Here is a 24,805-nt window from a genome sequence, read left to right on the forward strand (position 1 = left end):
CTCAAAATTTCAGCTTGTTATTGCAAGAAATTTGTGTACAAGGGAAGTTGACACATGTGTTTGGTGATGTGGCCATTGTTCCACAACACAATTTTGTAAACTGTTCTGCCTCTTGTTATCCTCTCCCACAACTGTTTAATCACTAAGCAACAACATATAGAGAGATTCCAGAATGAGATTTTCACTCTGCAGCGGAGTGTACGCTGATATGAAACTTGGCTAAGCCATGTCTCTGCAGTATCCTTTTTTTTTTTTTTTTTTTTTCAGGAGTGCTAGTTCTGCAAGGTTTGCAGGAGTGCTTCTGTAAAGTTTGGAAGGTGGGAGACGAGATACTGGCAGAAGTAAAGCTGTGAGTACCGGGCGTGAGTCGTGCTTCAGTAGCTCAGGTGGTAGAGCACTTGCCCGCGAAAGGTAAAGGTCTCAAGTTCGAATCTCGGTCGGGCACACAGTTTTAATCTGCCAGGAAGTTTTATATAGAGATATTAACACAACCTATCATTAATGTTTACTGCACCTTAACTGCTAAAAACGAGTCGATTGTGCTTCGAACAGAAGTTCTCCCACACTTCAGTTGCTATACTCTGTACATTGAGTGGCAAATTGTACCGTCTTCCTGACACTGTGGTAGGAACTGGAACTGTCATAAGAATATGTTCAAAAGGAATCCAGCACCTGTCTGCCAAATGTGGGCAATGAAATGATCTTGCTGGTGCCATGAAGTTCACAAATATATCACCTTCTGCTTCACAGCACTCTGCTACACATCCTAAGTACCATTTGTCATCATAAACAGCAAATAACATAGCAACCTGTTTGTATGTTGTTGCTTTTTCTTCTGAATCCTGAGTCACACACACTGTGAACACATAACCGGACAGTCTGCTCATCTCCACATTGTCAGAGTCCGCTGGAGAGAAGTGATCATGGCTCCTTCTGCCTGCAACAGTTGTAATGTGTTCTAGTCTGCTTTTTAGCAACTCTTCGGCTGATTTCACCTCATGTTTTGAAACATATAACGATTATATGCCAGAGGTATATTTCTGTACCCAGAGTAAATAATTTAAGAGGTGTTAGAATGGGACCTTCTGTAGGGTGCTGCAGACTAGCTCGTGATGCAATGCACTTAATGGTAGCACCAATACCATCACATACATTTTTACCATGACTTGTTGCGAAAAAAATTCCATTCTGCATGAATCTGAAAATCGTGGTAGTACATGCATAAGTTTTTGAGATTTTTACAGTTTTTGTACTGATTAGCTGCCTCGTCACTGAAGTATTTCGCAAAATGTATGTGAGGCAGCTTGTTTTTCACATATGCCATGACAGTGCAAATGTGGGCATGAACTACAATGGCATAATGAATTAAACTGTGGTGTCACCGCCAGACACCACACTTGCTAGGTGGTAGCATTTAAATCAGCCGCAGTCCATTAGTATACGTCGGACCCACGTGTCGCCACTATCAGTGATTGCAGACCGAGCACCGCTACATGGCAGGTCTAATCTAGAGAGACTCCCTAGCACTCGCCCCAGTTGGACAGCAGACTTTGCTAACAGTGGTTCACTGTCTACAAATGCTCTCATTTGCAGAGATGACAGTTTAGCATAGCCTTCAGCTACATCATTTGCTACGACCTAGCAAGGCGCCATATTCAGTTACTATGAATGTATTCTGAACAGATAATATTGTGAATCATGTACCGTCAAGAGTTACGTTCATCATTAATGGATTAAAGTTAAGTATCAAACTAATTACGTCCGCTTTCTGAATTCTAATTCCTTGTCTTGTTCCAGCCCTCACGTCAGTATAGTCCTTCACTCCTCATGCCAGCCTGCGTGAGCCAAAACGCATGCATTTCGGCCTCTACTAGTAACACGGTGTTGGCTCTTCTGCCAACACAACATAAACAGTCACTAAAAACACAAAAGTTCATGACACCTGATTCACCTGTATAATAAATCTTAAATGGCTGAAGAGTTGCTTGACTGTTGTCCCAATGATATCCTTGGATGACCTCTTGAACTATATAAGTCTAGTATTACTATAATTTTATCTTGTTTCAAATTATCCTTACAAAACTGGGGATAAGCCAATTGTGCTGTTGCTGTGAAGCTGTGTGTGGTCAGTATGTCCGTTTTTTGACAACACATTTCAACAAAATCTTCCACTGTACTTTGCTTTGTTTCAAGGCTTGTGCGATCCATCCATGTGTGTCCATTGTTTATAAGAAACAAGTTCGTCGTCATCCATAAGGAGTTCACCATACAGTTTGTTATTCATGCGTTCTGGAACATTTGCTTTACCAGGACACTTTTCACACCTGTGTATCACGCACTGGTAGGAACTGATGTCACACACTAGCAGCTTCATTGCACTTTTATAATCCAGAGCAGAATCCTTTATAGCAGCAAACATCAGCTTAGCATTTTGATGGGTCTCACATACACAAACATTGTGTGTGCCCCTTGCACTTACAGGCACAACCCATTTTGGCCAAAGATTGAAAAAAGATGATAAACCTACTTTGGTATTGGGATACTTTTCCTTGAATTCTACATGTAGTTCTGATATGTTGCATAGCAACAGTCTTTTTTGCATCTGTACACGTACATTTCCCATTTTCACCATTACATAGTCTTTTTTTCCAGGCATTATTTGGCTGTAGTCATTATTTTCATGAAACTCCGACACTAGCACCTTTGTTTCTGAACTCAAATGCTTACCCTGAGCCGCCGAAGTTGTGGAAGCACTCCTTGGGTTGCTTTTATTTTCCTAGCTTGCTTTACCATATATGTAGAAACATTGTATTCCTTTGCAGTGTAGCTATTTTTTTCTGGTGTGTTGATATGGCACATTATTATTTCAAATCGTGCACAATTTTGTCCAAATCAGAGCATTTCTGGCATGATTTCTGTTCCTTTGGAGCAAATAGTTCTTCCTCTTCCACCATTAGTGTGTCAGCTATTTTGCGTTTTCATTCCATTTGAGCTGCTTGTAGTTTTCTTCTACCATAGCTGGGCCTGTCTCTTTTTCCCAATTTTGTATGTCTTCATAGGAGACAAACCAAGAGCAGTCACTGAAGTATTTAATTTAACTGCTCATCCGCTTTGGTTGTAGGTGGCTGATACTCTTCGTCACTGTCATGTAAATTATCAGAATATTCTTCATTTTTTAGCAGTGTAACACACCTGGAACATAACTTTTGTCCTGGTTTCATGTTAAGTCCCATGCACTGATTCACTTTCAATACTGATTTTATATCAATTTCTCTGAGGCTACACTTCACTCTCTTCTTATGAATCCAAAAAGGATCAAAACAACTTGTTTGTAGGGAAAAATACTTATCCAGAAACACTTTAATATGATAATAACAAACACTAAAGTTTCCTGGAACTGTACTTCTTGTGCCCATAGGGTGTATCCCGGATCTCCATAGCAATAAATCTTGGTCCAATTCATCCAGATCATACAGTACAAAGCGAATGCCACATTTTGTTCCATATGTTGTTTTATGACATTCAGATCCTTGTGCTCTACCAATACTGCAACTTGTTTGAACAAAAGCACCACTAGTACACTCTTCTGCCTCCATACTGATTTTCCACAACTGTACTAACCAGGCTGAACTAGAATCTTAAAAACATGAGTAATCTGTAATTATTGCTTGTTTCCTTTGTTGTTCCTGCCTAACAATGACTGTCCCTGAAAACTACCATTGTTTAACTTTCTGTTTCCTAATGGTTTCCAACAATTGCTGCAGCTTTATCTGAAACAAGCTGTCTGCATCGTCACTATTACTTGCTAAAACGTGTTAAAAGAAACATAACCAAATACATCTCTGTCAACTTTTATTGTACACAAATGCCTTGCAGTAAAAATTTGAAATTCTTCCACTCATTATATTATGGTCTACTTATGCAGTGTTTGAAATTTGGCTTGGATATCACTTGTCCCTTTCGTGCTACCACACTTATAACATCCATGTTTTTCAGGTAATTTTTCAAATTTTTGTATTTTTGTGTGCATGTAACTCTGTTTGTGAGACTGATATGGGCAAGATGAGTTCTGTGTGTGTTCAGGCCACATTAAGCTTACCACAAAAAAAATTATACCCTTTTTGAGTGATTTATATTTGGCATTGAGGGCACCTACAATATGTACCTTTTAACGTTACACATTTTTTTAATCACATTTTGGAATTTTTTATTTTCCCTCAGAAATATGTTGTTGGTGTTTTGATTCATAGTGTGTGTTCTCTAAGTGGATGTTACTGGGTTGTGAAAATTTCACTGGACTGTGTGAAATAGTTCCAAAGTTATTAAGACCTGAAGTTGGGTCTGAAGATAAGATTGCCAGATGCGGTTTTCAATTTTCGAGTCTCACCACCTTCTTTCACAAGGCATAATTCTGGAACTAATTGGCAGGGGAACTTAAAATTGTGTACATGAGTGTTCCACACTTGGTAGCATTGGTGTGCTAACTTTCAGCCAAATCTGAGACTATCAGCTGGAACATTTTGTCGAATTGGGTGAATGGACATGGAATGACCCCTAAGTTGATTTTGAATGAATCATAAGTTGATTTGTGAATGTGTGCATAGTGTACATGTTGCCTCTGACAGAGCTGAGCAGAGTAAGGCTGAATGGATGAATGCCAACCGCTGTCTGATTGTGTGGTTGATTGGGTTTGCAAATGATGAGCGTTGTTATTATTACTAACGAAATCCATAGATTCATACTACAGGACTGGAAATAAACGAATAACAGGTATGAAGGATTACGTATTACCTTCTCGGTGTATCCAAGAAAATGAAATTTTGACAGAAAGTTTTGGACAGATCGCTATACTAGTAAGGGCCAGTTGTAAAGTCCCTGGCTAGCAGCTGCTTTAAGTTCTGTTCTGGAAGAAGCATGGAAAATGTGTTGTACGAACACCTATCAACGACTAATGGGAGAATAATTGCGGGATAGCTAAACTGGTGATTCTGGTCGAGTTAATGAAGTTAACCTGCAAATAAGCTTTGACATTGGCAGGAATATTTACAGAATTAGTGATGACAAGCCTGTTTGTTAGAATGAGGAAGTAGAAGAAACGGGGGCATCACACAAATTATGGAACAATATGACGATTGCAAATTTGTATAAATATTTCATACTACTACTTTTCGATCTCGTGCTTGAGAAACTGGAGCGTATGAATGAAGTGTGGAACTATTTCCTAATGTAAAGCTTTTTGCTTGTAGTAGGCCTAATAGGCATTTGATATTGGTGCTTCATGAATTATATTCTGTCGTTACAAAAAAGACCGTTTGTGCCAAAACAGTCTCGTTTATTTTGTGTGTATTACAATTGTTGCAGTATTAGAAAGGCCTATTTTGTTTTATGTAGCAGACAGTGACAAGATAGACATAATCAGATCAGGAAACCACACCAGTCTTGGGTCCTATTTCTATTAACAGCTTTTTCAGTATTAGACAACAACATTTCGACTTTTCATGTAGCAAAATGTTTGAAAAACTTTGAGGTAATAGATTCTCTCGCAGAAAGGAAAGCACGCCATGTAAAGCTGTACCAAGGTTAGAGAGAAAAAAAATTCTAGGAGCTAAGGATTGAAGAAATGTGTAATGTCTTGCTTTTCTCGTGTCACACAAAGCAGCAAGTTGTTAGCTGATAGGGAACAAAGAGTGCAAATTTGTACCACAGGAAATTTTAATTTCCACTGTTCTGAATATGGTTTGATGGCATCCATTGCAAAATATACACATTTCAATTCCACAAAGCGAAATACAGTGACGTGCGATAGAAGAATGCTGTGTGAGGTGACAAGGCACTGCACTTTGGCACACTTACGACATGTCTTAAATTTCCTCGAACACACATGTTGTATGCATCAGACTCTTCAGAAAGAAGTGCGCTACAAAATGAACATATTTTTGAAAACTCGATTTTTCAAATATATTTTTATTTATTTATTTTTTTAAAATTTTTGGCGTCCTATTTCAAACACTCGAGGGAATGGCGGGGTGTTGCCCTGGTTCAGAAATACTAGAGATCCGGGACTGATGCGCAGAGCGGTCTGAGTTACAGTGGGGAATTGGGTAGTCTCCACATGACCCATGTTTACATTTAGTGATTTTGCTGTTTCCTCTTCATTTATTGCTCCCACGTCGAAAACAAAACAGATTTCTGTGGCCGGGAGCTATCAAGTTCATTAAAATACATTCACATAATTACGGAAGGCTAAAATGTGTTATTAGTTCCAGATTTTATTTTATTTCCGCCTTTCTGACAGTCAAGCGTTAATTAACTTGCAGAACAATGAAGTTATTTTTGTCAGTTTGCCAAAGAAATTTTCTTTTATTAATCTTTTCCATTAAGGCAGACAATATATTTGAGACAAAGTGTTTAATTCCACACGCTGTGTTCGCTACATTTCAAGTGCACGTGTTCAACTTCTAGCACGTTTGGCATTATGCCATAATAAAGAACCAAACATGAGATAGCACAGTACTGGTACTCCAAGAAAATTAACATCAAAAGTATGGGTAACGAAATTCCGATTCTCTTGGAGTATCCTCTGATGTCTTGTTTCTTATGTGACATAATGTAAGATGTTTTAATGTTTTACATGTACGAACATATGGGCTCCCTACAACATAGTAGCTGCACAAGCACGGTGACGACTGTCATCTGATGCTCTTAGGCAACTGCAGAAATGAACCTATTTCTAACAGATCGTGGGAAAATATTCTGAATGGTGGTTTGAAAAGCGTTACCATCAAAGTACCATTCTGGCAGTTACACCGGAACTATGTGAAATAATGTACAATGAATTTCTTAAGGGGGGTAGGACGTCAAACGGGCCGACTTGGAGCAGGAGAGGCATCTCAGGACATTTTAATGTCCAGTGTCTATACTTTTGCAAATAAATTCATAAAACTTTGTCAGCATCACTAGGAAGGATTCAGGATTCACACCCATTGCAGTGGAAGTTCGAAAACATAACAAAATAAATTTTTTTATGTGCGAAATTTCATCATTTTTTTCACTTACTAATGGCTGCATTTGTTGCTATAGGTACTCTTTTCTTCATAAGTTAGAGAGATTCTTCGATGAATTTTGCACAGCATTTGAACCATACTTACAGGTGTATGAAACTATAGAATTTATTTAATTTATGAAAAAAGAATGAGCTGTTATATTTTAAACTTCATGTTCCGAAAAAACACACATTTTATAGTTAATTACCTTAATTTTTACCACAGTTTTTAATAGATTTGTAAAATTCTAGAGTTTCATACAACTTTGAGTATGGTTTGTATGATGTGCGAAATTCATCGAAGAATCTCTCTTACTTATGAAGAAAAGTGTACCTATAGCAACAAATGTTGCCATAGGTAAGTTTTCGGACTCCCACTGGCATGAGTGTAAATTCTGAATCCTTCTTATGTCCTATGATGCCTCTCCTGTTCCAAGTCGGCCCGTTTGCCGTCCTACCCCCCTTAAATCACAGAGTATTTGACTCTCATTTAAAAATCGACTCTTTGATGATGAGCCGTTTAGATGAATTTTGAGCCCGGAAGATCAGACATTCATGTCGTTATTAAAAATTTTACTGGCACCTTTGTGTGATACATCTTAAATTGTAATACGTGCATAGAAGACGAACATTGTATGTGAAATCTTAGCTTCACTTGCAGTGTATTAATCTTGTTGTTGTTGTTGTTCTTGTGGTCTTCAGTCCTGAGACTGGTTTGATGCAGCTCTCCATGCTACTCTATCCTGTGCAAGCTTCTTCATCTCCCAGTACCTACTGCAACCTACATCCTTCTGAATCTGCTTAGTGTATTCATCTCTTGGTCTCCCTCTACGATCTTTACCCTCCACGCTGCCCTTCAATACTAAATTTGTGATCCCTTGATGCCTCAAAACATGTCCTACCAATCGGTCCCTTCTTTTTGTCAAGTTGTGCCACAAACTCCTCTTCTCCCCAATTCTATTCAATACCTCCTCATTAGTTATGTGATCTACCCATCTAATCTTCAGCATTCTTCTGTAGCACCACATTTCGAAAGCTTCTATTCTCTTCTTGCCCAAACTAGTTATTGTCCATGTTTCACTTCCATACAAGGCTACACTCCATACAAATACTTTCAGAAACGACTTCCTGACACTTAGATCTATACTCGATGTTAACAAATTTCTCTTCTTCAGAAACGATTTCCTTGCCATTGCCAGTCTACATTTTATATCCTCTCTACTTCGACCATCATCAGTTATTTTACTTCCTAAATAGCAAAACTCCTTTACTACTTGAAGTGTCTCATTTCCTAATCTAATTCCTTCAGCATCACCCGACTTAATTATCCTCGTTTTGCTTTTGTTGATGTTCATTTTATATCCTCCTTTCAAGACACTGTCCATTCCATTCAACTGCTCTTCAAAGTCCTTTGCTGTCTCTGACAGAATTACAATGTCATCGGCGAACCTCAAAGTTTTCATTTCTTCTCCATGGACTTTAATACCTACTCCGAATTTTAATTTTGTTTCCTTTACTGCTTGTTCAACATACAGATTGAATAACATCGGGGAGAGGCTATAACCCTGTCTCACTCCCTTCCCAACCACTGCTTCCCTTTCATGCCCCTCGACTCTTATAACTGCCATCTGGTTTCTGTACAAATTGTAAATAGCCTTACGGTCCCTGTATTTTACACCTGCCACCTTCAGAATTTGAAAGAGAGTGTCTCCTGTTAACATTGTCAAAAGCTTTCTCTAAGTCTACAAATGTTAGAAACGTAGGTTTGACCTTCCATAATCTAGCTTCTGAGATAAGTCGTAGGGTCAGTATTGCCTCACGTGTTCCAACATTTCTACGGAATCCAAACTGATCATCCCCGAGGTCCGCTTCTAGTTTTTCCATTCGTCTGTAAAGAATTCGCGTTAGTATTTTGTAGCTGTGACTTATTAAACTGATAGTTCGGTAATTTTCACATCTGTCAACACCTGCTTTCTTTGGGATTGGAATTATTATATTCTTCCTGAAGTCTGAGGGTATTTCGCCTGTCTCATACATCTTACTCACCAGATGGTAGAGTTTTGTCATGACTGGCTCTCCCAAGGCCGTCAGTAGTTCTGATGGAATGTTGTCTACTCCCGGGGCCTTGTTTCAACCCAGGTCTTTCAGTGCCCAGTCAAACTCATCACGCAGTATCTTATCTCCCATTTCGTCTTCATCTACATCCTCTTCCATTTCCATAATATTGTCCTCAAGTACATCGCCCATGTATAAACCCTCTATATACTCCTTCCACCATTCTGCCTTCCCTTCTTTGCTTAGAACTGGGTTTCCATCTGAGCTCTTGATATTCATACAAGTGGTTCTCTTCTCTCCAAAGGTCTTGTTAATTTTCCTGTAGGCAGTATCTATCTTACCCTTAGTGAGATAAGCCTCTACATCCTTACATTTGTCCTCTAGCCATCCCTGCTTAGCCATTTTGCACTTCCTGTCGATCTCATTTTGGAGGCGTTTGTGTTCCTTTTTGCCTGCTTCGTTTACTGCGTTTTTATATTTTCTTGTTTCATCAGTTAAATTCAATATTTCTTCTGTTACCCAAGGATTTCTGTTAGCCCTCGTCTTTTTACCTACTTGATCGTCTGCTGCCTTCACTACTTCATCCCTCAAAGCTACCCATTCTTCTTCTACTGTATTTCTTTCCCCCATTCCTGTCAATTGTTCCCCTCTTCTGCCTGAAACACTCTACAATCTCTGGTCCTTTCAGTCTATCCAGGTCCCATCTCCTTAATTTAGCACCTTTTTGTAGTTTCTTCAGTTTAATCTACAGTTCATAACCAATAGATTGTGGTCAGAGTCCACATCTGCCTCTGGAAATGTCTTACAATTTAAAACTTGATTCCTAAATCTCTGTCTTACCATTATGTAATCTATCTGATACCTTTTAGTATCTCCAGGATTCTTCCATGTATACAACCTTCTTTTATGATTCTTGAACCAAGTATTAGCTATGATTAAGTTATGCTCTGTGCAAAATTCTACCAGACGGCTTCCTCTTTCATTTCTTCCCCCCAATCCATATTTACCTACTATGTTTCCTTCTCTCCCTTTTCCTACTGACGAATTCCAGTCACGCATGATTATTAAATTTTCATCTCCCTTCACTACCTGAATAATTTATTTTATCTCATCGTACATTTCATCAGTTTCTTCATCTGCAGAGCTAGTTGGCATATAAACTTGTACTACTGTGGTAGGTGTGGGCTTCGTATCTATCTTGGCCACAATAATGCATTCACTATCTTATAGACCAATATTATATGTGAAAGCTTTGCATTTCGTGTAGCAATACTATGTATATTAATTTAGACCGTTAACTTTTTCTGTTTGTGTGTTCACACTACTTAACAGTGATGTTGCTATTGGTTGACTACATCATGTGTCCTAAGCTCTGAATACCCGCTGTGATCGACTGGCGAGATTGCGTGACATGAGCTATGACTGGCTTACAAAAGCGCAACGCAATCTCAATTTCAATACTTCGGGAAGTAACATGCGGTGTTTGGTGGAATTCAAATTTATACTTTTATAATACAAAAATATGCAGCATACATGTTGCTGCACATCAAAGATCTTTCCAAAATGCGTCCTTAGTTGGTCTGTGTAGATCCAGCAATAAATCAACTTCGAACATTCGCATAATTCATATCATGTGAATTTGAGGTTAGTGTACACAATGTGTGCAATAGGAAAAGGAAAAAAAGGCTGCTCAAACATTTTTGTCATGTGTTTGACGTTCCTCCTCCTCCCACTAGGTTCAGCAAGTACATAAGAATACTTTTAGGTGCCATGTCGGTTGTGTTTAAAGCATCTATGAAATGTGCAGTAGAAGAAACTGTTAATATTAGTGAAACCAGGGACATTGCTGTTGCACTTGATGGGACATGGCAACATTGAGAACATTTTTCCTTGAATGGTGTTTTAAGTGCTACTTCTGTGGAGAATGGAAAAGTTGTTGATGTTGAGTGCTTATCTAAGTACTACCACACATGACATAGTAACACAGAAGGACATATTGAACATCAGTGTTCCAATTATTATGATGGTTACAGTGGAGGTATGTAATGTGATGGAGCTCTATAATTATTTCAGAGCTTGGTGCCTGTTTATAATGTAAGATATACAAAGTACCTAGGCGATGGGGATTCTAAAGCTTTCAATAAAATTAATGAGTTCAATGTTTATGGTGATAGCTTTGTAATAAACCTGGAGTGTTGTGGACATGTGCAAAAGAGGATGGGTGCTAGATTGAGGAAGCTAAGAAGAGAAATGAAAGGAAAATTGCTATCTGATAGAAAACCTCTGTCTGGCTGAGGCAGATTGACAGAAACTGAAATAGACCTTCTTCAAAGCTATTAAGGACTGGCCATTAGACAAACTGCACGTCTGAAGGATGTTACAGCCACGAGAAAAGCTGTATGGACCACCTACTTTCGTAAGTTGTCCACAGATGACCACCCTGTTCACTGACTTTGCCATAAAGGATCAGATTCTTGATGTGGTTAGCAAAAAGCAAAAGAAAGTGGTCAAATATACTTTCAAAAGATCATAAGCATTATCTTCTTGAGCCTGTTATGGATGAAATAAAACCAATTTTTATAGACCTGAGTGGACCCTGTTTTGCTTAGTAAATGTCTTCATGGGGGCACTCGGAATACAAATGAAAGTTTCAACCATTCCATATGGGAAAGATTACCCAAGAATGGTTTTGTAGGACTAAATACATTAAAAGTTGTTGTACTAGATGCAGTGCTATGTTTCAATGGTGGAGTGATAGGAAGGTTGGAAGTCCTGAGAAATTGAGGCATAAAATGTGGCTGTAATATGGAAGATCAGTTTCTTGCGTGTGACAGGTAACGGCTGCATGAAGCTGAAAGAGTCACAAGAAGTGCTAAAAGGAAGCATGAAGATGAAGAAATGCTGCAGGATGAAGACTATGTTTCAGGAGGCACAGTTTAATTGGACTCATATGTTCATTCGTAATTTCCTGCAAGTTGTTTTCTTCAAAATTAAGATAAAATATTTCCTAAAGTTCATAAAGCATTGCTCTGATTTTTTTCTTTAACTTGTGATAGTCCATACTTATGTAGTAGACCTAAGCTTTATTGCAGAATCAGCTAAATCATAGAAAAAATAACATTTTTATTAGAAAAAAATTATAAATATTAAAATGTAAGATGTGATACTTTTTTATCCTTGTAATATACGGATTAGGTGGAATTAAATAGGTCTAGTACCTCAGCCATCATGTCATGCATGTCTGGCAAAAATTTGGTCTCCTTCAAATGTATAACATTGTATTAAATGGTACTTCAGTTTGAGGAAGAATTTTGGAATAAAAAGCATCAATTTCCTTGTTACTTTTTTTTAAAATAACTCTTAGCAGGTTCAAAAGTATTCAAAATACCTCTAATTTGTTTAGAAAGTGTGCTCTATTACCTGAACAAAAAATCTGTAAAACATATACATTATAAACAGTGCCTGAAAGAATTAGGTGTTGATTTTTACATAATATTGAGCTGGAAAAATGCCCTGTATCCTGAAGTGTGAACTGCCAGATAGTCGTGTAGATTTACATGAGAAATATCTTTTGGTTTGCACTGATGGTGTAATGATTTGAGGGGGCTGAATGCATAATTTTTTGCTTATTGCTGTCTTTGGTGACAGAAGCAATGCATTCAACTTCCAGAAAGAAATTCTCTCACCTCACAAAACAGGCCTTTTACTAAACTTCATAAAGAGCTGTCCAGGTACTGTGCTGGTTTTGGGTGTAGAGCAGATGTTAGCAACACGTATCTCCATGGTTCTACATCATTTGAAAAAACGTCATTTTCGCTAAAACACACAGCTTCATTTATACCTCCATTTTTCCTGTACAGTGTTCTATAATTCATACAATTGCTTCGAATTATCGAGGGCATCAGTTTTTTTTCCATTTACAAATTTAATGTGCCATTATCAACAGGGTGATTGCATGCAGACCATTATATTGCCGTATGAGGTTTTGGGATTGACTTTTTTTTTTTTTTTTTTTTTAATCCAGTATCTTGAGAGTTTATGAGCCAAAGCTCAGGGGATGCGGTGGTACCTAGCTCAACATAAAATTTATAAACAAAAAATTACAGAATTAATAAAATATAAAATTAAGAGAAGTTAGGATAAATTAGATAATGCATAGAGAAGTTCTTAATATTGTGAGGGTCTCCTGTGCAGAATAGTAGCATACCACAAGGTAAACTTTGTGAGTGGATTTGAATACTTAGGTTTGTCACTCTTTTTTTCTGCTCTGCTGGGGGGGGGGGGGGGGGGGGGGGGGGGACTGGAGAAATCTTGTTTTTTGTCTCAGTAGATGAAACAGTTTGTTTACTGGGATTTAATGCATCGGCGCTAGCTGGGTGCAGCTTAATACATGCACCGCTTCCCTACTCCCTCATTCTTACTGCTTCTCCCCTTCCTACCACTCCCCTCAGCTTGCAGTCGGTACTGCTACCACTTCTTGCCACTAGCCTAGTAGCTGCCGATGGGATGCGTGAGGAGTGATTTGTTGTGATATGATTCTCAGAGGTCGTTGACCCAGCGGCTGGAGATAATGGTCATGTGTACATGAGTTGTCTGAGTGATAGTGTGTGTGTGTGTGTGTGTGTGTGTGTGTGTGTGTGTGTGTGTGATTTTCCAAGAAAGGCTATGGTCAAAAATTTAATTGTGAGAGTGTGACGTGTCTGTCCGTGGTTCAGCGATCATCTTTACGGTGAGTTGCTACCTATTCTCATTAGCATTGATTCTCAGAGTATTTGTACAAATTGATGGATGGATCACCACCATCTTATTTCGTCAACATAATGTCAGTGACTTGTGAATATCTGGCCACATGAATGGACTTCCATGATGGGCCAAAACTGGCCATTTCTGTGGGTATCTCTAACGGATTGGGGCTGCCGATTTGAAGCCCATCATTTCCCAATAATGTGCAAACCCTGCCTGTCAGATCTAGTCTCGCCAGTCTGCTCCCAGGCCGGCTCTGTTTCTGTGTGGCATAGTGCAGTGGATTTTCATGATTTATCCAAGGACTCAGGACTGCGGTGCTCCTCGGCAGGCCAGAGGCCACGGGTGATGGCGTTCAAGAATTGCGACTTTCTCACTGCAAGTACATTGTGCGGTACATTGTTTGATAGACATTTTATGTATTCTAGTACATTTTGGGGCTTAGAAAATAATTTATACATGATGTACATAAAGTTTGAGAACACTTTCAATTATTTATTGCACAAGAACTAAATATTGTACAGATGTCATACATATTGCATTTTGAAGAGAAACCCTGAAAGTTTTTTACAAACATTCAATATGCGAACCGTGAGTGTCCCCGGCAGACATCAATACAGTAATGGAAATTGAATTCATGCCATACCTGTCCCAGCCTGGCATTGTTGACTGTGACATTTGCTTCTCGTATACTCTCCCGGAGCTCTGCTACATCACGTAGTAGAGACCATACATACACCAGATCTTTAATGTGTCCCCACAGAAAAAAAAGTCACACGGAGTAGGATCTGGTGATCGGGGAGGCCATTTGATGAGACAGCTGTTCCCTTGTGTAGCACAGCCAGTCCATCGATGTGGCAGCTCCGTGTTCAGGTATCCACGAACTTCACAATGAAAATAGGGTGGAGCCCCATCCTGTTGAAAGATGAATGGAGAGTCCGATTGCATCTGAGGCGTCAGCCATTGCTGCAACATATCCGAGTAGGAATATCCCGTGATGGTGCTCTTGGCGAAGAAGAATGACTCGTACAGTTTTTGACTTGACAAAGCACAAAAAAGCATTTACATGTAGCGAATCACACTCAAATTCAACGTATTCATGTGGATGCTTTTTACCCCAGATTCGACAATTGCTCCTATTCACTTTCCCATTAGTGTGAAAAGTGGCTTCATTGCTATAACTTAAGCGATCAAAAATGCCATCCCCATCCTTATTCAGTTGTTGCAACTGTGAACAAAACTCAAAACACTTGTCTTTGCCGTTGTTATTGACCTACATTAGCTCCAATTTGAATGGTTTCATAGACAACTTCTGTCGCAGTCAGTGGAGCCGTTTACAGTTCATGGGATGCATGACACACCAATTTCTTTGGACTCCTTACGAATGTCTCTCTTATGCAAACCAAATTCACTTTACTCACACTGGGACGTCCACTTCTCTGTGCTGGGCACAAGCAGCCCATCATAACAAATTTGTTGTGCCTTCCTTGTTGGTGGTTTCTTACTGTACTTTGTTCTAAACATCCATTGAACAGCTGTAGCACACACTGTTTTTGTCAAAATCCAACACGCAGAAAGCTCGCTCCGCACCTGAACTCGCCATGTTTACGACTGGTGCTCTTGGCAAATCACCAAACTATGCTGTGGTGGTATACATGAAAAAGAACTTTCAGGGTTATGTGTGATATCTGTGCAATGTTTGGTTCTTGTGCAATAAATAATTGAAAGTGTTCCCAGACGTAACATACACCCTGTATATTAGAAAGTATGAGCGATAGGAAGAAGAACTTGTGGCAGTCACTGGCGGTTTGTATGCTATGTACTCGTATATTTTGGCCTGCCTTATACACTTCTTTCAATAGGCCTACATTTTTCTGAGGTTATTTCTGAAATCAGTGAAGGTATTTTAAATCTGTCTTGCGACTCCAAGGAAATGCTTATTGGTGTCACCAAATATGTTTAGTTTTATTGAAATAAAATAGCAACAGTGGTCTTAATTAAATATATATACCATTGTCTTTCTTTCACCCATCTAAAAACTGTTCATTACAAAAGATGCTGACATTAGTACTTCAGATTTTTGCTCACGAAGGGAAGAAATACAGAAGTCCTTACATTTTTTTTGTAGACTTATGTCTTTACTTGCCCTTGAGACCTCAGAATTTGTCAGGGAAAAATGCTAAAACTTGTCTGGAAATCAGGGAATGTCACTTGGGGAAACTTGGGACAACCCTGAATGTTCACAAGCTGGCACAGCAGAGCTTGCTGACTGCATTTTTCTGGGATGAGAATATTCTTGCCAAGTGCACAGAATTGCCCCAAACTATAACACCATATGAGGTAATAGAGCAAAAGTAAACAAGCATTTGTGTTTGTGTCTGAGACATTGTGTACAGTGAAGACAGAAGTGTTCATTTTCTGCTTAAGGTGTTGAACATGATACTTCTGAGAGAGCTTTCCATCTATCTTCAGTCTTAAGAATTTAAAATGTCTGTTTGATCAGCTCAGGACAAGACTATTTCGCTTTTACAAGAGTTCAGTTGTTGGGAGTGAAGTGTTAATCCATTCTCCAAAAGCCACGTGCTGATGTTGCCAACTACCTTGTTAGCTAGATGATTTACATTATGTTCCATGTCTTCCGAGAGAACACTTGTCCGAATATACAAAAGCTTTCATTTGTATTTGCAGTAGATACTAGAAAAAACAGAAGCTCCTGTTTGTGTTTCCTGTAGATAGTGGATATAACAACAGCTCCTTTAAATTTTGTTTTCAGATTATTTTTGAGGCCATAATTTCCACTCCTGTTGCTGTTTTTGTGTTTTCTTCTTGCTTAGTACTCTTGGATACATTTTGTTCAAAGTTTTACTATGGTTCTTGCTACTAGGTGCGAGGATACAAGCGAGCTGGCTTCCATTCGGACGTTTACGATGAGACGATGGACAGGGTGAAAGGCCTTGGCGTTGATACAGAGTGCACTGGTGGTGGTAGAATACAGCACGACCCCAGTGCCAAGGTCATCAAAGTGTACGGCTACTCACAGGTAATACCAAAAGCAGTGAGTCGTAGAAATGACAGTGTGTGTCATCTTGAGCTGTTATCCAACTTAATTTTTTACTGTGTGACTGGTTTCAGTTGAAGACCGTTATCAGGCACCCGTTGTATATACATCGTGGATACAGGAAAATTTTGGGTTAAAAGAATGTTTGAAAATTATAGTAACAATACAAGCAACACTTACAGAATTTGGTTACCAGCAAAAACTATGTATATCAAAAGAATACATTGTCAGAAATATAAATTAAACAGAAATATAAATTAAACATCCACAAGCATTGTATGTATTGTTACTACAATTTTGGAAATACCCTTTTTGCCTGAATTTTTCCTGTTTCTGTACTGTGGGTACAACAGGTGCTCGAAAGTGGTCTTTGACCAAAACTGGTTGCATCATATAAATATGTCATTCCTACAATTAGTATAAGCTGCAGACCACAGTTAACAAAAGATATTTTAAAAACAGTGAAGTTTCTGTTCATATGTTGTGTGCCCTATAATTCAAGTATTTTTAAAGTTTTTGAGAATGTTACTGTTTGTGTGTAATTTGTCCAGTCACATTAATAGCTCTGTCTTACACATGCACCATCCATATTTTTCTGTACATATCCCTCCCTAAGACTGAATTGTCAGAAACTAAAATATTTTAGGTGATTACTTTATTTACCACCTTGTCCAATCCAACCTCACTTTAGGATGGTAGAGGACATTGTGCAATCAAATATACCAACTGTTCTATTATTTATTTTTTTATGTGTGTTTTGCCAGCATTCTGTGAAAAACAGGTCATAAAACAATTTTGTTCAATTCTATATGCCAAGCTCCATCATGGGAAAGCAGTTTCTGCTTCGGTTACATGGCACAAATTATAGAATACCTTGTTAGATGGTCAGAAGTAAATGTCACCAGATGTTAATTCCTGTGAATCATCGTCATGCTTCTTACAACCGTGTACAATAATTAGGGTGTGGTGTTGTGGACAAGGATTTTGGTAGAAATTGCTACTTTTGTTCTGGGTAGCAGCCATGATTATGAAACTTCTTGACAAATTAAAACTATGTGCCGGACTGGGACTACATCCTGAAATCTTGCCTTCTGTGGACAATGCTGATACCAACTGAGCTGTCCAATCTGATTCATGATTTTTTCTCACACCTTTCAGATTATTTTTGAGGCCACAATCCTTGCTTCCACCTGTATATTCAGAGAGAGAGAGAGAGAGAGAGAGAGAGAGAGAATCTTCTGTCCCATAATTTTATGACATTATTATTATTATTATTATTATTATTATTATTGCCAGCTTCTGTATCTTTTGATTGAGTATGGTTGTGGCAGCACATGAATTACGGTGAGGCTGGAGTTTTTACAGGACTTTTTCCAGTTGCCAGGACAGTTGTTGTAATTACTCAAATCAACAATTCCTTGCACTTGGAGCAGACCAAATGATTCCTCCATACCCCTCACACCTATTTTATATTTTTCAGACTGTGTTTCACACATTTTGTGACCTACCTGTTTCATTTATCACAGTTAATACAGTTGCAGATTGTGGGTACGTGTTTAATTTTTTGCATGATTACTGCTGCTTGTGTTTCAGTGTTGTGTACAATGCCAGACCCATCAATACAAAAATTAATTCAGATGCTATATCTTGCACATCTGTTCTGAAGGTCTTTACACACTTCCTTTTTCTGCTGCTTTTGTGTTGTGATGTGCTCTGCATTAGTTGCTTTTTTAGTGTATGTACAAGCACATTGTTTACTTATGATGTAGTAGTAGATAAGAGTTCTCATTTTAGTGTTTAATTATTATTGACACTTTAATTGTACTTTAGTTTTAAAATATCCAAGGACTGCTTCATTTCAGGGGTTTGGGAAGGCAGACCACAGCAAGACTGTAGAAATTCTGAAGACTGCATATCCTGATTACAACATTACTTGGAGTGATGAAGGATACTGATCTGCTCAGGTGATTAAATTTACATATGTGTGATGCATTCAAAATGTGTCTTGACATTACGACGATCTTCATAATGAATGAAGGTGATATTTTTCCATTTAAGCTGTTGTATTTTAATAAGACCTCTCCTTAATTATACAGTTACTTCTGGCCCAAAAAGCCATTTTAGATGTTTTTAAAGTACAACAAACAGTAGCATTTCTACTTTAATTTATAAGCCATGATGAACTGCAGCACATAGTGTGACTTTGCTGCCATTTTTATTTCTGTGGGACCTCACTATGTGTGTAAACCAAAAATTGGCTTTTCGAGCTGAAACTAGTTGCTTAACTAAAAATATTTTTAATAACTATATTAGCTTAAGTTGAAAAATATCATTTTCATCCAATGATATTAATAATTTTTATGTCCTATTTTTCACTTTTGCCATATGGGACTGTTCTGAGAAGATCTATCACATGACTTCTGCTTTGTTTCTCCGATTGGTAAAGTTGTTTTCTGTCATTAGTTAGTGTATGCTTCTTTTGACTGCTGGGAATCAAATTTTTCAACTGTTTAATATCAGGTTTTACAGCAAGTTTTTTACTTAAGTGTTAAAAGGTGTTGTATCTAACAACTATTTTTATGATCTGAAGATTGCCAAGCAGGAATTCAACAAACTAGTTCTGATCTGATTAAGAGATTGCATTCATTTTGTTGGTAGAGACAGTGGGAAGCTGCCCTCTTCAGTCATCATTATCCAGAGGTGAAGCTAGTTTTTTTCAGTACTGGCTGTCATTTGACTTCAGTCTTCAAGAGTGTGTCTCCGAAATCATTAAATCAGCAGCAGACTATTGGTTTATTGCATGAAGAGATTCCAAATACTGCTTTAAATTCACTTCTATGTTAAATTCAGTGCCACGTATGAATGTCTTCTTTAAAACTCGGTAGCTACCTCAGTCTAACTGATGTGTGTACAGAAGGAGTGACCAAGTGGCCCATGTAATATGCCAAGTGTGATGAATTTGCCTAGTGTGTTAACAATGGACACCATTACACACTGTGTGTTTTAGAAAATGAATCACTCTGCAGCAACCCAGGATGTATCAGAATTCCCACACTGTGCAGTATAGTGTCCAAAGATTGTTATTCTGTGAAAAGAAATCCGTTGGTGTTAATTAGATGTAAATTGTACTCTCCATTTAATGTACAAAAACAATTTTTCAGTAGCAATTCATTGCAAGAGAAGGGACAATTTCCAGTTTTTTGTTATTTATTTTATTTACCCATTTAAATAAAGCTGACTTAGGGATTTTCCCTTATGTGGGGACTGCTTGTACTACATAATGTGTCTATTTAAAGTTCTTTATTTGCATATTTTGCTGTTCATGTCACTTCTTCTGCGTAATTTTTCATTGATTGTCTTTGTATTCTGATAAGTTGTGACATTTCGAACATTTGGGAGTACCATGATAAACTAGAATCATTATCGTCAATTGTAGGCTTAAACTAAATTGTGTTCTTTCAAAAATTTTAAGGGCAGTAGGCCCACCCTCATTCAAAACAGTCTGTCGCTAATTTTGTTGTCCAATTATGTGAGAAATAGTTTAGTTTCAGAATTTTCAGTCGCCTACAAAACTATACTTTGTAAGTTAGTGCTACCAGTGTTTTGTATTCGTAATTTACTTCGTAGCAAATCAATGCTTTGTGGTTCACAGTTCAGCCAAAGTACACATCACCCCTGAATTTCATTGTATATCAATGCAAATAAACATGTGTTTTCGAGTATTTTCGGAAGTTACCATTGTCCTTTGCATAATCTGTGAGCAGTCGGGGTTTGTGATTTAGTTACTGTAGCAGATTTTCTGACAGACATTTTGTGTTACATCTGGTTTTTTCCTTAAAGAGGTGTAGCCCTATATATTATCTGCATTTATCATAAATTAACTTGGTTTTTGAGTTTGCTAACAACTATAATTAAAATCAAAATGCTTTGGAAACCTAGTGATTTCTACCAAAGTGTTTTGCATTGTCTTAATAGAAATCTTGTTTTGTGTATCTGCTTTAATTCTTACAGTGAATTAGCAACTTTTTAGCTCAACAGATTAAAAGATAATCAACAGTTTAATTCAAAGTCCTTTGTTCACTACCTTGTAAAACATTGCAGCAGCCAAAATGCAGCCCCATTGGGAATGCTGTTCTCAGACACGGGATGAGTTGGTTAACGTTCGTAAGCAACTGGAAATTGTTCTGACTGCTGGCAAACGATTGACAGCTGCTGCGAATTGTTGTGTTATAAGAGCTCTCGAGAGTCGTGTACCTGTGATACCTGGCCGGAGGTACCTCAAGTACTATCTTCTCTTGTGGATCCTGTCTCCTCTGCCAAAAGTACAGGATCTGTCATTACATATTCACTTGACTGCCAGTGGCGTGTCAATATTAGTTGTAGGCATCCTGTACAGGGCGGATGGGGACCAAGGACGACTCAAGGTGTTGTACCAATCTCCCTAAATGACAAGGTTGAGGTGCTGTCTTTCACTGAAACTGAGCCAGTGAGACTCACGTTACCTGTTTTGGGAAAAACCTGTTTTTGTCTAGTTTCAGGAGGCGGCAAATGCAAAAGGATAGGGGTTCATTAATTGTCGGCATTTCAAACATACAACAAATGTTGGCACCCTTTAGGGAAATGGCAGCAAGGGAAAGAAAAGGACACCAGGGACACCCAGTGTGTATGCCTGGGGGGGCTCATTCAGCATGCTGAAGAGGCTACTTCAGCAGCCATTACGGGAACAGGGTGCAACTAACTGCAAATTGTGGACCTCATTGGGACAAATAATGACTGTCATCTGGGCTCCAAAGTCATTCTAGGGTCATTCCAACAATCGACAGTGAAGGTTGAGAAGACGAGCAACATTAAGGAGTTGTATTATGCAAATGAAAGTAGGTAGGTATGCTTCTTTGTCTATTCACATTTCACGCCAGACACACAAGAGTGGTGCTAGTAGAGCCACTATGAGGATACAAATTAGGTTTGCTTTAAGTACAGGCTGTAATGATCGTTAGCATTAGTTACTTTTAAAGTTGGACATGGTTAGTTGATGTTGCTGAAGAATCCCTTTAAGGGGACGAAACTATAATCGTGAACACCTCACTGAATTTCCATGAGGTCATGTAATAGGGCTATGAGAAACTTGATGTTCCTTCTGCGCTATTGCAGAAAGACTTGGCAGGAATGTAGCCAATGTGCACGTATGCTGGCAGTGATCGCACCAAAATTTGTGGAGGAAGAGATTAGTGTTTAATGTTATGTTGATGAGGTCATTAGAACTGGACCCAAACATCGATTAGGGAGGAAATCGGCCATGACCTTTGAAAGGAATCATCTCGGCATTAGGCCGAAGCAATTTAGGGAAATTGTGGAAAACCTAAGTGAGGATGGTCAGACACAGGTTTGAATTTAATGCAAGTCCAGTGTGCTAACCACTGTGCCACCTCAACCCAGTCAGGAGAATGTACGGTCGCAAGAAGATGGGGCTCTGGACAGCCAGATGGCACTGGCGAGAGGGAAGACCACCGTGTCCGGCATATGGCTGCGGCACATTGTACTGCATCAGCAACAGCAGTTGGCACCACAGTGACACGATGAATTGTTACAAATCGATTATTTCAAGAACAGCTCAGAGCTAGACGTCAAGTAGCGTGTAGTCCCCTGACCCCAAAAAACCGCTATTTGCGACTTCAGCGGTCTAAGTGAGACTCGTTGGACAGCAGGGTGGAGGTGTGTTATGTGTTCTAATGAAAGCTGCTTTTGCCTCGGTGCCAGTGATGGCTGTATGTTGGTTAGGAGGAGGCCAGTTGAGGGCCTGTAACCAAGCTGTCTGTGTGCTAAACACACTGGACCTACACCTGAAGTTATGATGTCGTGTGCGATTTCTTCCTACACCAGTGGCACTCTTGTGGTTATCCCAAGCACCCTGATTGCAAATTTGTATGTCAGTCTGTTGATTTGACATGTTGTGCTGCCATTCATGAACAGCAGCATTCTGTAAGGTGTTTTCCAACAGTATAACACTTGTCCACATACCACTTTAATAGCCACAAGTACTCCACAGTGTGTCAACATGTTGACTTGGCCTGTTTGATCACCAGGTCTGGCTCCAATTGAGTGCATACGGGATATTATTGAACAACTCCAGTGTCTTCCAAAAACAGCATTAACCATTCCAGTATTGGTGACAATGTGCAACAGGCATGGAACTCCATCCCACAAACTCACATCAAGCATCTATATAGCACAATGCATGCACGTTTGCATGCTTACATTCAGCATTCTGGCAGTTACACTGGATTTCAATGTATTAGTGTATCACATTTGCAATGGTGTATCTCGCACTTACATTAATCACTTAAATATGTTACCTAGACAAATGTTCCTGAAATTTCATTACTCTACATTAATTACTTTTTGGTGGTGGTTTTTTTCTTTTTTTTTTTTGTGTGTGCGCGCCTGATGACTACAATAATACATTATAAAGTTACTCCAGTGGTTTCAAAATTAACTTTTTAACAGAAAAGATTTTTCTTACAGTTCATTTTTGAGTTAACATTTCTAAACTTTTAACAGTCCATATTAAAACTAGCAATAATAACTATATTAACAATTGCTGATGTAAAGATACACACATAGACATCAGTTTTGAATAATGCATTTTGACTGTAAATAATGTTTTATACAAGTCTTTGTATTGATACTTAATTAAATGTTGTGTAATGAATATCCAGATACTCATGTAAAAAGTTTTGTTGGATCAAGTTATTTACAAACGTGATGTACTGTGTTCTTCCATTAGAGAATGAGACTGTATTGTTGATCGGTTTCATTGCAAAATCCTAATAAGTGGTTAGTTAGAAAACCTTCTATAACTAGAACTATTAATATGAGAAAAATAGGGATAATGAAAGAACGGAAGATCAGTTGCAGAAACAAAAGTAGCTCTGAGTAGCAAGAGCGGTTGCTTTTCCCACACATGTAATTAACTGGCATTATTGCCACTATTAACTTACCGTGGTTTCGCATCTCATCTGTTCAATGTTCCCCATGTCCTGCCCTTCTGTTCTCCCTTCCTATCAGACCATATATGCCTCTGTTACTGTAATGGATATGTAAACAATATTTATCACATGACCTTTTTTTTTATATATATATTTATTTACAGGTTGTAATATTTGACATTGCATCTTTTGAAAATGGAGCAGGATGTTGTGCCCTGTTTCCTATTGGAGTGTTTCTCTCTGATCAGAACTGGAGGTGGAAAATTCACTTGAACTTCCATTGATGTCTTTGATTCATGTTGTTTCATTGTGATTAATAAAAAAAATTTTACAATCCAATGGTTTCTTCATCTTGTCTTTAAAAATTCCAGACCTATTGTTCAAACTCTTAAAATATGAGTTATGCATATGAGCATTTTTGTGGAAACTAATGACCCCATTTTCGTGTTAGAGAAGATAATTTGATACAGCTAAACACATATACAGTAGACACATTTGCTCGTGCCCTAGACAAAGTGAGTGTGATTCAAAGAAATAATTCACTACTTTTTACCTACTTTCTGAATAACTCGCACTTTTGGCAGAAATGTCGTAATGCAAAGTCGATTAGATAAAGGGACAAAAATTAGAGCAAAATATAATTTGAATATCGGAAAAAATAACCACTTAGTGCTTGTGTAATACTAAAATTAATTTTTAAACATTGGGAAATCTGGGATGGAATAACAATAATATGAAATAGGATAGATTTCTGCTCCCCACCTAGAGGAGACACTGAGTGGCAGACAGGCACATTGAAGAAAGACTTTTAGATATTAGAAAGTGTGGGACAGAGTCCTCATCCAGTAGGTGTGGTGGTGTGAGGCTGGGGTGGGAGCAGGTAAAGGCCTAGATATGTGAGACACAGAGACTAGCAAAGGT

The 24,805-nt window shown here is 38.4% G+C and overlaps 1 protein-coding gene across 4 annotated transcripts in view; it reads left to right on the forward strand.

Moving 5' to 3' along the window:
* LOC126292023 (sex-regulated protein janus-A-like) overlaps positions 1-24,223 on the forward strand; it is a 37,651-nt gene extending 13,428 nt beyond the window's left edge. For all 4 annotated transcript variants that reach the window (XM_049985818.1, XM_049985817.1, XM_049985816.1 and 1 more), the window contains exons 3-5: positions 16,725-16,880; positions 18,761-18,862; positions 24,049-24,223. In XM_049985818.1, coding sequence (XP_049841775.1) covers positions 16,725-16,880; positions 18,761-18,853 — 249 coding nt within the window. In that variant the 3' untranslated portion in view covers positions 18,854-18,862; positions 24,049-24,223. The remainder of the gene's footprint in view (positions 1-16,724; positions 16,881-18,760; positions 18,863-24,048) is intronic.
* Positions 24,224-24,805: the final 582 nt, after the last annotated feature.

Source organism: Schistocerca gregaria, chromosome 9 (genome assembly GCF_023897955.1).
Source record: "Schistocerca gregaria isolate iqSchGreg1 chromosome 9, iqSchGreg1.2, whole genome shotgun sequence".
In the NCBI taxonomy this organism is placed as follows: Eukaryota; Metazoa; Arthropoda; class Insecta; order Orthoptera; family Acrididae; genus Schistocerca; species Schistocerca gregaria.